The 13,310-nt window shown below is 39.3% G+C and overlaps 2 protein-coding genes across 2 annotated transcripts in view; both read right to left on the reverse strand.

The window, feature by feature from the left end:
• Positions 1–531: 531 nt before the first annotated feature.
• On the reverse strand, positions 532–10,817 carry LOC109917732 (ankyrin repeat domain-containing protein 50). Its single transcript, XM_020517587.2, has 2 exons — positions 7,251–10,817; positions 532–2,587 (listed from the first exon to the last, which is right to left on the reverse strand). Exon 1 carries the CDS (start codon positions 10,689–10,691, stop codon positions 7,254–7,256), a length of 3,438 nt encoding a protein of 1,145 aa, XP_020373176.2. The 5' UTR covers positions 10,692–10,817; the 3' UTR covers positions 532–2,587; positions 7,251–7,253.
• A 1,406-nt stretch (positions 10,818–12,223) lies between these two features.
• The window catches only part of LOC109921490 (protocadherin Fat 4-like), a 3,984-nt gene continuing 2,897 nt past the window's right edge, over positions 12,224–13,310 (reverse strand). The window contains exon 2 of the mRNA XM_048609351.1: positions 12,224–12,246. Within this exon, the coding sequence (XP_048465308.1) occupies positions 12,224–12,246 (23 nt within the window). The remainder of the gene's footprint in view (positions 12,247–13,310) is intronic.

Below are 13,310 nucleotides of genomic sequence, written 5' to 3' on the forward strand. Positions count from 1 at the left end.
TTGTTGTCTCTTTTAATCAAACTGCTGTTTCTGAACTGAAGATTACAGGAATCCTGTGAAAATCTTCTTCATCTCCCATGTAAGCAACAGACTTATGAGGAGCAATATCATGCGTGCAGTATGAGATTTTATAACTCCCAATGATTAGCAACTACAAAACTTTTCGTCCTTGTTATAAAGTAGTTATTGGGAGAAATGGAGGCTTGCTATTAGAGAGAAATATATTAACAGGGATGGTATTAATAAGGAATACATGATATTAATACAGAACATTCTGAATCAACTATATATTAAATCAAGCTTCCTCACACTGCTTCAGTCATTGTGCCTAATATGCATCAGAAGGAAGTTTGGAAAATCATAATTTAATAGTTTGATTTTTAGAAGGTCTGGGGTCGCTCTTCAAATCAAACAATTAATGATCCTTATAGTATGTTGTCCAACAAGTTTTTTCACTTCATTCTTCTCTGAAACAAATCCACAAACTGTTTAGTCGACAATAACATTGTTGTTAAATCAAAGTCAATCTGCTGAAAAGCAAATATATTTATTAAGCACTTTACTATACACAGGAATTTTTGCTCAATATAATACAAGAAATAAAATAAAATCTTACAATGCAAAATTCAATGTACATTAAAGCTATTTACAACCAAATACAAAAAAAGGATTTAAGTGTAAATCTAACTAACTGAAATGCAGTTAAGTGACTATTTGAATAAACAAAATAGATTTGCATAGCAAAACAAAACTAATCAAAAAAAAATACAAACATACAGAATTCAAATCCTGCCTGGAGTTAAATATAGGAGAACATGATTGGAGGGCACATGGCCACTTGTAACACTCAGCTGCTTTTCTTTCAACTGAATCAACAAATTACTTTGGATATTTTTAGTTAAATAGAATCAAATAGATGATTATATGGCTAAATCAGAAGTTCAGGCCCAAAACAAGAACAATTTTTTTTTTTAACTCTTCAAGCTTTTATGTTTCAAGCAATTTAATTAGCCCTTTGTGCTAACCCCTCAACTCATTCCACCCAAAGCCTGGTGATTTGAGATACAGACTCAACATACTACTTACTCATGACACCAATCTGGGAATTTTCTCTTTACAGCATCTGCATTGCAGGGAAATTAAACAAATCATATTTCTAATGAGTTCAAAACCAAACAATAACTTCCAAAACTCCAAACTGAGTCATATTCTCTGAAAATTTTAGCACCTTATGAATAAATCTGACAACTGGCTAATCAGTATGATAATAAGGAAGGCATTTATAAAACCTAATTAACAAGAAAGGCTGCAGGGATCATTTGAAACTTCAAGTACATTCTTTTTGAGTAATAAACACAAATGCTGCCCATGATGAAGCTGTATGTGTTTATTACTCCTACCTGGGCTCTGTTTAGAATTCGGGGATGCAATAACATGATCAAGCCTGCAGAGGCAAAGTCAACACTTCCAAAATCTGAAACTGCAGTCTGTTGATCAGACAATAGTCCCACAGGGACAAAAATACTGTACTGGAATACAAGCTTCTCTAACTTTTCCCATATGAGGCTATGCTTATTACTCATATACAAAACATATATTGATTTGGCCTTGGAATCAGCTCATGTCTAAGTATGACCATGCACTACATCACAGTTGTCCTGCCATCTATATCTTCACCACCTTACATCTTTTTAGCTTACACAAAAAGTCACAAATGTACAGCAAGCAACCAGCTTTTCTGTAGCATGTTACATAGCTGGCTGCATTCTGTCTCTTTCTTCAACAGGAAAGAAAACCACACGCACAGAAATCAACGTATGCTGTTGTACTCCACTATAATTTGTACATCCAACTTCCATTAAGAATAAAAAAATCTCCCTTCAAAATTTGTACTTGACCTGAGGTCACCCTTTGTATATGTGTTTATGAATCCAACACTGCATAACAGAAAACAAAATAAGTATTAGACTAATTCAGTTTCAAAATCATTTTCAGTTTTATGTGGATGTTCTGTAATGTCATCTTATCAAAACAACTTAATGGGTCCAGGGAAAAAGTTCCATGCATACTTAGTCTATAAATGCAGATCTGAATCCACAGCAATAGGTGGTGCGTATTCTGCTACAATCCACAGATCACATCTTTCGTCAGAGAACATCAGCAAAGCCTTGCTTAATTAGAATCTCAATATTCTGTTGATTTCAATCAAATTCTAACTTCACTTTCAGCATGCTGAATTCTCCTCAATGCATCATAAAATAGCAACAGTTGTTGGGATGTAACTACTATTTTGTTATGAAATTACAAAGTAACACAAATAAATATGTAAAGCATATAAATGGCTATACTTAACGACAGACATAAATTTAGGCACAGTTATTTTGTATTGAACATTTATGCGGTAGTAAGACTTCTCCATTGCTGCTTTCACAAAGCGAATGTGCTTTCAAGACTGATATCGGGTGACTTCTTCAAATCAGGCCGATGTTCCACTGAGGCTGCAATTGGTTCAGTGTCTTTTGTGTTCCAGCAGCAAAGTATGATGGTAACCAATTGCTGCACTTCACTGAAATCCATTAGATTTTCTCTGGAAATGAACAATGGTTTAGATTTAAATAAATTAATAAACTAATTAATAAGCTACCAGGATTTTCTTGAATTTGTGCATGTTACCATATAGATCCTGCGGTTAAATGTAACAGCAATAATTAATTTCTGTATTCATAAATGAAATCCTGGCTTATTTTGCTTTCTCCATCCCAAGGTAATTGACAAAACATATTGCTACAGCAATTAAGATGAGCTAGTTTATTGCCTAGCATGTCATACTTGGGACCTACATGGTCTTTACGGTTCAGTTCTAAAATGGTCCCACATTATCTACTTCAATAACCAGGCAGTGGCTACAACACTTAGTAATACAGCATATGGGTATTATGATCATTTGACAGATGTAGATTTGAGATGCACTAGCCTGTGGAGACCATGTCTATTCATCTAATTATTTAAGCAAATCCAATTAGTCTTTTATATATCAGTTGTTTCATCTTCTCCCATGAGAATTGATGGGTCAAAAACAATTACATTAAATCTAACTTAAGATAGAACTCACTAACAAAAATTCAATTTTAAAACAGGAACTGACCTACATCTCTAATCATACGTATATACAAGCCAAATATAATCTTGACAAAAATAAATTAGGGAGCATCATGTCAATGGAATCTGAAGATATAGGAAAGCTGGACTTTTCCTGACATGGCTTATTTAAAATTTCTATTAATCAGTCAATATGATGATTCATTCCTGTGTTATGTTTAATGTTTAATACATATCTCTGTCTTTCAGAAGAGTGAATTGAAGAGAACATTCAAAAACATCTTTATCATTTTTTCACACCCCATAATGATTCAGAATTTATAATAAGAATACTGGTGTGGAAACAAAAATGTGGCATTTTATTCTGTCACTACAAAGTTAGTTTTGGGAGTTTTTAATATAGGAAAATACCTTAAGTTTTTTCTTGGTCTCTTTCCCACAGAGAATTGTTATTTTGCTGCTATGTATTTTAAATTAATTTACATTCCTTGCTTTATATTTCCTCGTTTAGTTTGTGTGTAACAGTGAGAATTCTTCAATTTGATTGGTTGAGGTATCCGCCTGTTTTGTGTTTTGCTCACAGCCACCAAATATCCTGCAGAGGGTGCTGTGCTGGAAATCTATGGTATATTCCAGCTGACAAGCCACAGAGTCAGAGGCATACAGCATGGAAACAGGACCTATGGCCCAACTTGTCTATGCCAACCAGGTTTCCTAAACTGAACTAGTTCCATTTTCCTACGTTTGGCCATATCCCTGTGAGCATTTCTTATCCATGTATCTGTCTAAATGTCCTTTAAATGTTGTAACTGTACCCACCTCTATCACTTCCTCTAGCAGCATGTTACATATACCGGCCAATGAGTGATAAAGTTGCCCATAAGGTCCTTTTTAAATTTCTCCTGCTCCCCTTAAACCTATGCCCTCTAGGTTTGAACTCCCCTACCCTGGGGAAAAGTCCTTGGCTAGTCACCTTATTTATGCCCCTCATGATTTTATAAACTTCTATAAAGTCACCTCTCAGCCTCCTAAATTCCAGGGGGAAAAAAGTCCCAGCCTATCCAACCACTCCTTGTAACACAAACCTTCCAGTCTCAGTAACATCCTTGTAAGTCATTTTTGCATCCTTTCCAGTTTAATAACATCCTTCCCACAGCAGGGCACTCAGGATTGTAAGCAGTACTCCAAACGTGGCCATACCAATGTCTCGTACAGCCGTAACATGCCCTCTCAACTCCTATACTCAATGCTCTGACCAGTGGGGGCAAGTGTGCCAAATGCCTTCTTCACCACTGTGTCTGTGACACCACTTTCAAGGAACTATGCACCTGTACTCCCACATCTCTCCATTTGACGACACTCCCCAGGGCTCTACCAGTAACTGTGCAAGTCCTGCCCTGGTTTGTATTACCAAAGTACAACACCTCACGTTCAGCTGCATTAAACACCATCAGCCATTCTTTGGCCCACTGGCCCAGTCCAGCAAGATCCTGTTATACCCTTAGATAACTTTCTTCACTATGCACAATGCCATCAATATTCATGTCAATGCAAACTTACTTAGCATGCCTCCTAAATTCTCATTCAAGTTGTTTATATAAGTGACTAACAACAGTACAGCCAGCACTGAACCTTACAACAGGTCACAGGCCTCCAATCTGAACAACAATCCTTTACCACTGCCATCTGTCTTCTACCGTCAAGCCAATTTTGTATTCAATTGGCTAGGTCTCTCTGGATCCCATGTGATCTAACGTTACTAACCAATCTACCATGTGGAACCTTGTGCAACGCCTAGCTAAAGTCCATGTAGACAATATCCATCATTCTGCCTTCGTCTATCTTTACAAAAAGATAAGCAGCTCTAGATAAAATGAATGATTAGAACGGTTTCTTCACTATGGTAGGTCTGGCCAGGGATACCAACTGATGGGGGGGGGGGGGGGGGGCAGCCCAGGGCCATGAAAGGGACTAAGTGGACTTTGTCTTAAATTCTCTTCTTTATAATTATTTTAACTTTTTATTATTATATTATTGAGGAAGGATTGTTATTCTGAACTCTATTTTTCTAATTTGTTACTATGATTTTGTACCTTTGAAGGTCTGTAATGCTGGACTTTTTATTTCTTTATTTTTCAAATTTCTTTTTCCTAAGAATTTGTACTCAAGAATCTGTACCTAGGGACCTTTGTACCTAAGTTAGCATCGTAAATGGCGACTAGTAAACTTTTCACTGTACTGACGTGAGAACATGTAGCAATAGAACTAATTCAATTCGATTCAATGATATTCAGGCAATAATTGATATTTGAGGCTAACTGTTTCAAATCCTCGCCAGGAATAAAACAGTGTATCCCCCGATTTTGCATTTCATGTGAAATTCTGGAAGGTTCTAGAAATTGGAGTCCAGCGTTTCTACCAAAGACGTAGGACCTAGAATACCTGTCAATGATGCAGCATGCGTTAAGTCATGCCCTAAGTGGCAGAACATAAAGTAGCTAAAACAGTATAAAGTTCTTTTAAAAATACACAGTAAATTTTTCTGAAAAATACTTGCAGATTCAAGGACAGCAAAATTCCTGTTTGCCCGACAAGTCTTCCTGCCTTGAGCTCTGCCATTGCCAATTCCTGACCCTTCCCTTTAATACCATTCTGCATGTTCAGTTTTGTGGTGGAAAGAGGAGATATACCCTTACAGTGACTCCAAAATTCACTGATATTATTTGAATGAAGCCCAATGACATTTACAGTTTGGATCATTGGTGAAGTTCATTGAATAGTTAGAGGTCTCTCTCTGTACACTGTCTTTCTGTGAACATGGTGAGGGGTCACTTTAAAATCTCTACTATAAATTATTTTACAAGAAAATATGAACTATTTTTCTACGCAATCGCAAATATCCATCATGAGCTTAAATTCTTCTCTTGCTGCATGGAATAATTTAGTTCTGAAACGTATCTGGAAATTTTAAGACCAAGCATTTCAGAACTGCCAGTTCATTCTTGGTGGTTCCATTATGGCAGGTTTATTGTCAATTTTGGCACAGAAATTGAATTATCTATTATAACCATAAATTGGGGCACCCGCCAAGTGCTCTTTTTAGCTATTTCATTTGATGAATAAATCTACCTGTGTTGAATCCACATACTCAACCACAGTGTAACGATTTCAGAGAAAAATGCTTATTTTTCTTAAAAGTTTTAAATTGTGAACCCAATGCATGATTGCATGAATTTAAACTTTTTTGTGGTACTTATAAATATCTTAATAGATCAGCTACAGAAAGGTCCAGCGCCAGTTTCTCATCTCTCCCACAGGTGAGACATACTTGCTTCTTGGGGGATATTCAACTAGGAATGCCAGCAGAGGCTAGGATTTGATGTTTGGATCTCCAAACTAAGAGGGCGGTACAGTGGCTGAGTGGTTGGCACTGCTGCCTCATAGCGCCAGGGACCCAGGTTTGATTCCAACCTTGGGCGACTGTCTGTGTGGAGTTTGCACATTCTCCGTGTCTGCTCGAGTTTCCACCAGGTGCTCTGGTTTCCTTCCACAGTCCAAAGATGTGCAGGGTAGGTCAATTGACCATGCTAAATTGCCCATAGTGTCCAAGGATGATGGGAAATACAGGGGGTAGGGGTTTGGGTCTTGGTAGGATGCTCTTTGGAGGGGTGGTGTGGACTTGTTGGGCCGAATGGCCTGTTTCCACACTATAGGGACAAATGACATTGTAGGGCTCTTAAGGGAAAGGATTTTGTCTTCATGATCTGGGTGGTAATCTGCCAGAGATGATTACTTTTCCACTGAGGAATTTAAAATAGGTCAGGTTACATCAGGACAGTGACATACTTCACCAGACCGTTAGGCAGTTAAGCTAAAAGTCTATCCCTTGTTTTGGAATGCTTCTGCACATGTGACACCCTTCAGATTGAGGTATTCCTCTATCATAAATAGTTATATAAAAACAAAAGTGATCTTGATCCAGATACTGCTCACTACTGTTATTATAGACATGTTGGCTCATGAAGTAGATCAAATTACACTTAAAAAAAGGAACTTTACCATAAGAAAGTTAAAACATGCTATGCCTTGAAACTCTCACAGCTTAAATACTTGCATCTATTAGATTTACATACAAATTAGCTTGACAGTACCTGCTACAATGGTGTTTCCTTCTTGTAATTAAAACTAGGGTCTGTCCCCTCAATCTGTAATTTTAGGGCTTGCTTCAGACTTAGTTCAGTCTCTGCTAATGGATAACCTTCCAAACATTCAGTATGTCCTTTCTCCTGTTCATTCTTTGGAACTGCAACCCTGCCCAGGAGAACAGGATTCCCTTGTAAATAATTTGGATTTGTCATTATTCCATTTCTTTTCTTTTGTTCCCCATGCTGCTGTATTAAGAACTGTTGTTGAGCCCTTGAAGTTTCCTGTGGACTGTGTGGAATCAGTATCTTACATTGTGACTCAAGTGGTGCTTGTTTTAATGGCACTGCATTATTCTGTACTATTTTATTTATGGCTGTTCGTTTGTCTAGTTGTGTCATTTCATATTCCAAAACCTTTGGCTGAGGGCAGTTGTTTTGCTTGTTTTGGGCTGATCTCTTCCCAGATGAACCAATTTTGGTGGAACCTTCGCTAGGTTCAATGTGTCCAGTTTTAACACTTTTAGAAGATCTCACATTGGGTTTCATTTGTCCCCACTCATATTCACTAGTTGGAGAACTAGCATGCTGTCCTATGGATCGTGTAGTAGATGAGGGACTTACAATAGACTGCCTGCTTCGACTGCGTGGTAATGAATGCTGCTGTATCTGCTCCGTGAATGACATGCCATGGAAACTGTCCATGGGTACAGTCTGTGCAGTTGCTGTGGATGATGTTGTACGTAAAGATGAGTTTTTGGAACTCTTGAGTGAATTATTAGACAGTGAGGACTTCTGTCGATCAACAGTTGAATCTGGAGATTCAGAGGGTGAACTGAAAGGGTGTTGAGGACCATTAGAAAAACCACGCATAGCAGACTGCAGATCTCCTCCACCAGTGCTGCCAGAGCTATTTGATTTAATTGTTAAAGAGTGCATTTTCATAGTGACAGACTGAGGGGCTGCCTGCTCCATTGTGTGAACTGGAGAAGGGCTACATCCATTTAGACTCGATGCCCCATACTTCTCCAATAATTTTATAATCTGTGTATGGCCACCTTTTGCTGCAACTCTCATTGCAGTCCGTCCAAATTGATCTGCATGGTTTGGATCCGCTGAGTGTTCCAACAATGTCTGAACAACATCTACGTGTCCTTCCTGGGCTGCAATACAAAGAGCAGTAGCACCCTGGTTGCATGTGTGATCTACCAATGCTCCATGGTCAATTAGTAACTGCACAACCTTCACGTGCCCTTGCCATGCAGAAGATTGCAGAGCTGATCGTTTCTCATTATCAGTAGAATTGACATCAGCATGGTAATTTATCAAAGTTTGGGCCATTTCCAAGTGCCCTTGCCAACAGGAGACATGAAGAGCAGTTCTCCCCTCTGCATCTGTGCTCTCCACATTTGCTCCATTTTCTAGCAAATACTCAGCCATTGCTAGTTGATTTTCAAGTGCCAAAATGTACAATGTTGGGCGGCTGTCAGCATCCTTGTAATTCACATCGGCTCCATGGCTCAAGAGCAGTTCAACTATGTCACGATGACTTTCTAATGATGCAACACGTAATGCATTTCTACCATCGTAACCCCTCTGATCCACATTGGATTTGTTTTCAAGCATAACCTGTACACAGTCATAGTGGCCCTCCTGTCCTGCCAGTATTAAAGGGATACGACCATCATTGTCCACCTCATTAGTCCTAGCACCTTGTTCAATAAGTGCTTCGCATACTTGTCGGTGACCCTCAAATGCAGCCATATGTAATGGAGTCCAACCAGCATCATCCCTATGATTCTCATCTAGTCCTCTGTCCAGCAGAGTCCGCACCACTTCTACATTTCCTTGTGCTGAGGCTATACTTAGTACTGTTCTTCCTTCACTATCAATAGTATCTACAGCTGCACCCCAAAACAATAAGGTATTTACAACAGATGCATGACCCATGGATGCAGCAGCCAGAAGAGGAGTACGACCATTGTTATCAGTGTGATCCACATCTGCCCCTCCTTCAAGAAGCAAATCAACAACATCCACATGGCCTTCATAGGCTGCTACTAACAATGGAGTCATACCATCTTTGTCACAGTGGTCAACTTCTGCTCCTCTGTCAATCAGTAAGCTAACCACTGATGCATGACCTTTGCTTGCAGGGACACACAGCGCTGCTACTGATAGAGCTGTTCTGCCATCCACATCTTCATGATTGATCTCTGCACCGTGATCCACCAGGTGTTCTACTATCTCTCTATGTCCCATGTATGCTGCTGCAATAAGTGCAGTCCTTCCTTCATTATCTGCTTTGTTAACCTCAGCTCCATGCTGAAGTAAATTGAGAACAATATCCTCATGTCCTCCCCATGCTGCAGCCCTGAGAGCAGTTCGACTGTCTGCATCAGCACAATCTACCTTAGCTCCAGCATAGAGAAGTGCTGATACCACCTCCGTATGTCCTCCCCAAGCTGCTGACCTTAATGCGGTCCAGCCGTCTTGATCAGTGTGATTTATGTTAACACCGTGTCCAATGAGGCAATTAATAACCTTTGTATGACCTTGTCTAGCAGCAAGCGTAAGCGCTGTCTGTCCATGATTATCTTCAATTTCCAGATCAGCATCTCTAGATATCAGGAGGTTAACAACATCCAAATTGCCACTGTAGGCTGCGCTACCTAATAATGTTCTTCCATTTGAGTCACTCTGATTAACAGAAGCACCATTATCTAGCAAAGTTCGAATAGAGTCTTCTCTCTCTAGAGCCTGACGTACAATACATGATGTGCGGTCATCGTCGCTGTTCACATGAGCTCCTGCTTTTACTAAAAGCTGTAGTATTTCCTGCTCTTTAGGAACTATTGTCGACAAAGCTCCTTTCACAGGTGTGCCATTCCAGATCATCCACAAGGCTAAGTGATGTGGTTCTAGCTGCAAGTTAGAATTAAGCAGGTGTAGTGCAAACTCTTGTACCTCCAAAGGGGAGAGTTCTTTTGCACGGCATGTGTAACTCATGGCAAGCATTCTGTGACCCTCTGCTGCATTACATAAGTATTTCTGTGTGCAGTGCTTCACATCAAGCAACCACTCTGCAAAACTGTAATGAAACAGAATTTTAGTGCTCCCCAAGCCATCTATGAGAACCTTTGATAAAATATCTAATTTCCGTTGAAATTCTTCAATTGTCATGGTTATGTTTTTTGTCCACACTGCATGATATAATTCCAAAGTAGTTAATGGCCTACACGCAGCCAAAATTACATTTAGAATAGGTTGCACTTTGGCAAACTGTTTTCGCACAAAAAGCCTTTGACAAAGCCAAAGATATAGTCCATTCAATGTTCCTGGAATATCCCTAATCTCTCGCAGCATAATAAAGCTTTCCACCACTCCATCAAGGACACATTCAAGATAAAGAAAACAGCCACTGCTTTTAATATGGAGCTGGTTTAACATTTCAGCTGTTTCTTTAGTCAGGTGTTGTCTTAATGCTTCTTCCTGGTCCAGACGATACAGGATATACTGCTGTACGTCCTTCACAATGTAGGCTTTACGCAAATCATCCAAGCTAATTTTCCGGAAGCCTGAAAGATAAAAAAAAATAAAGAATACAAATAAGCAAAGGTTTAATGAAGTTTTGATCATCTCTTTTGTAAAATCTGGCCCACCTGCAATCTCCTTCCGTTTCAAATTTTTTTTGAACACCTTTTTCACACCTGTTTTTCAATCTCCCTAATTAGGTTTTCTATCCTGCCACATCAACCAAATGCCCTAATAAAAGCCAGAAATAACACCTGCAATTGTGACCATGGCACACTATTCCTCTTTATCCTGCTTGAACTCTCTGCAAACATTCTGACCTCTCCATTGCCCTTGCAATGCCAGACTGCAAGTCTAACACACATCTTGGACAAGCTTTAGCTTGTTTCTATTAAATTTGAGGTGACCCATATCGACTATCAAGTCTCCTTAGGATCTTATATGCTTTATTCATATTCTTCCTTTTATTCAAACTGTCAACTGGTTAGAAGAGCCACAGGAGTAACCTTTTGACTTAGAACTAATCAAAAATCTGGGCAATTTTTGCAGGAAAGGCTTGCCAGTGTCACAAAATTATCCATGAAGTATCTAAATCATGTAATGTCAATTCATTCCCTCTATTCCCCAAAAGCTTTGAATTTACTCAATTAGTAACTCAGCCAATATAGAAGCATAAAAAGCCCAAGTTTCAAATCACAAGTTATGCTCTGAGAATCCAATAAGAAGACAAATAGGTGTGTTATACAGAAATTTGATGCACTTGATTAGGGCAGAGAAAATCGACTAGCATCTAAAACACCCATTCCTTGTTTGGTCAACCACTCTGGAAAAGCATGTGAGATGAAGAAAATGTCTGGCTTATGAAGAAAATGTCTGGCTTATCTATGAAGCATTCTTTCTACTCAATATTGTATAATCTGCAATATTCACAAATACTTTGATGTAGCCAAAGCAGTGAAGGATGCCAATTGCTTATACGTTAACATACAGCAAATTGGCAATAGGTGGATATGAGAGGAGAGATTCATATATCCTTTCTGTGCTCCATAATGGATTAAATGGATTACAATGCAGCTCTCTATGCCCCACGATCACTAGTTGTTTTGTGAAATAAAATTTTCCAAAGTAGTAACCTAATTGGTCATGCATATTAATTCATAACAAATATCCCCATCTCTAATATGATATGCAGTAATAAATAGCTGGAAGTCATTACAACTTTGAAGTCATTTGTACATTATTTTGGCATGATTGAATAATTTTACTCAGTTGATTCAGATTCCTTTCCTGTCATTGCATATGTTGATGTTTTTCATGGCTAGTTTATGTTGATAGGGCACTTGAGTTATTATGACATTGGAACAGGATTCTAAGATGACTAATTGATCTTCTATGATGTTGCACTCAGTAAGATATGATCAACGCAGGAAATCTTAAAATCATGGGAGTCAAGAACCAGCAACAAAAGATTCTTCACAACAATACAAGACATAAAAAAGTAATATATGTACCACATTCCCACAACTCTCTTTCTTTATAAATAACATTGTCTCAGTGTTATGGAACCAAATACTTCCTTACTAGTTAAATGTCAGCTTTAAAGCACACTGGTCAGTGACTTTAGCTAAATGCAATGACTATTAACAATAAGGTATTCTCCATGCAGTTACTGATTACCATCGAAAACCACAGCAAAATGTAGAAAGTTGCTGAACATAATTTTTAAAAATGTATACAGATAGCTCTCAATAGTAATTATGTTCTGAAGGGTTTGCCCACAGTAAATGTGCTGTCCCACAGATGTTACACTGTTACGTGAGGACGAGGGGGATTCTAGAATACATCTCCTCCCACCCACCTTCCTGCAAAAATGCCATCCCCTATTCCCAATTCCTTTGCCTCTGCCACATCTGCTCCCAGGATGAGGCATTCCACTCCCGAACATCTCAGATGTCATTTTTCAAGGACCGCAACTTCCCCCACTCAGTGGTTGAGAACGCCCTCGACCGTGTCTCCCGCATTTCCCACAACTCATCCCTCACACCCCCTCCCCGCAACAACAACCAAAACAGAATCCCCCTCATCCTCACGTACCACCCCACCAACCTCCGGATCCAACGCATCATCCTCCGACACTTCTGCCATCTGCAATCCGACCCCACCATAAGATTCAGAAGATTGAGGAGGGATCTTACAGAAACATATAAAATTATGAAGGGAATAGATAAGATAGAAGTAGAGAGGATGTTTCCACAACAACAAGGTGCAGAGCTGGATGAACACAGCAGGCCAAGCAGCATCATAGGAGCAGAAAGGCTGACGTTTCGGGCCTAGACCCTTCATCAGAAATGGGGGAGGGGAAGGGGGTTCTGAAATAAATAGGGAGAGAGGGGGAGGCGGATAGAAGATGGATAGAGGAGAGGATAGGTGGAGATGAAACAGACAGGTCAAAGAGGCGGGGATGGAGCCAGTAAAGGTGAGTGTAGGTGGGGAGTTAGGGAGGGGATAGGTCAGTCCAGGGAGGATGGACAGGTC

This window comes from Rhincodon typus, chromosome 1 (genome assembly GCF_021869965.1).
Source record: "Rhincodon typus isolate 14 chromosome 1, sRhiTyp1.1, whole genome shotgun sequence".
Classification (NCBI taxonomy): Eukaryota; Metazoa; Chordata; class Chondrichthyes; order Orectolobiformes; family Rhincodontidae; genus Rhincodon; species Rhincodon typus.

Bases quoted from the DNA above. Each gene is read 5' to 3' on its own strand.
- LOC109917732 (XM_020517587.2), bottom strand. From the start codon at position 10,691: ATGTTAAACCAGCTCCATATTAAAAGCAGTGGCTGTTTTCTTTATCTT.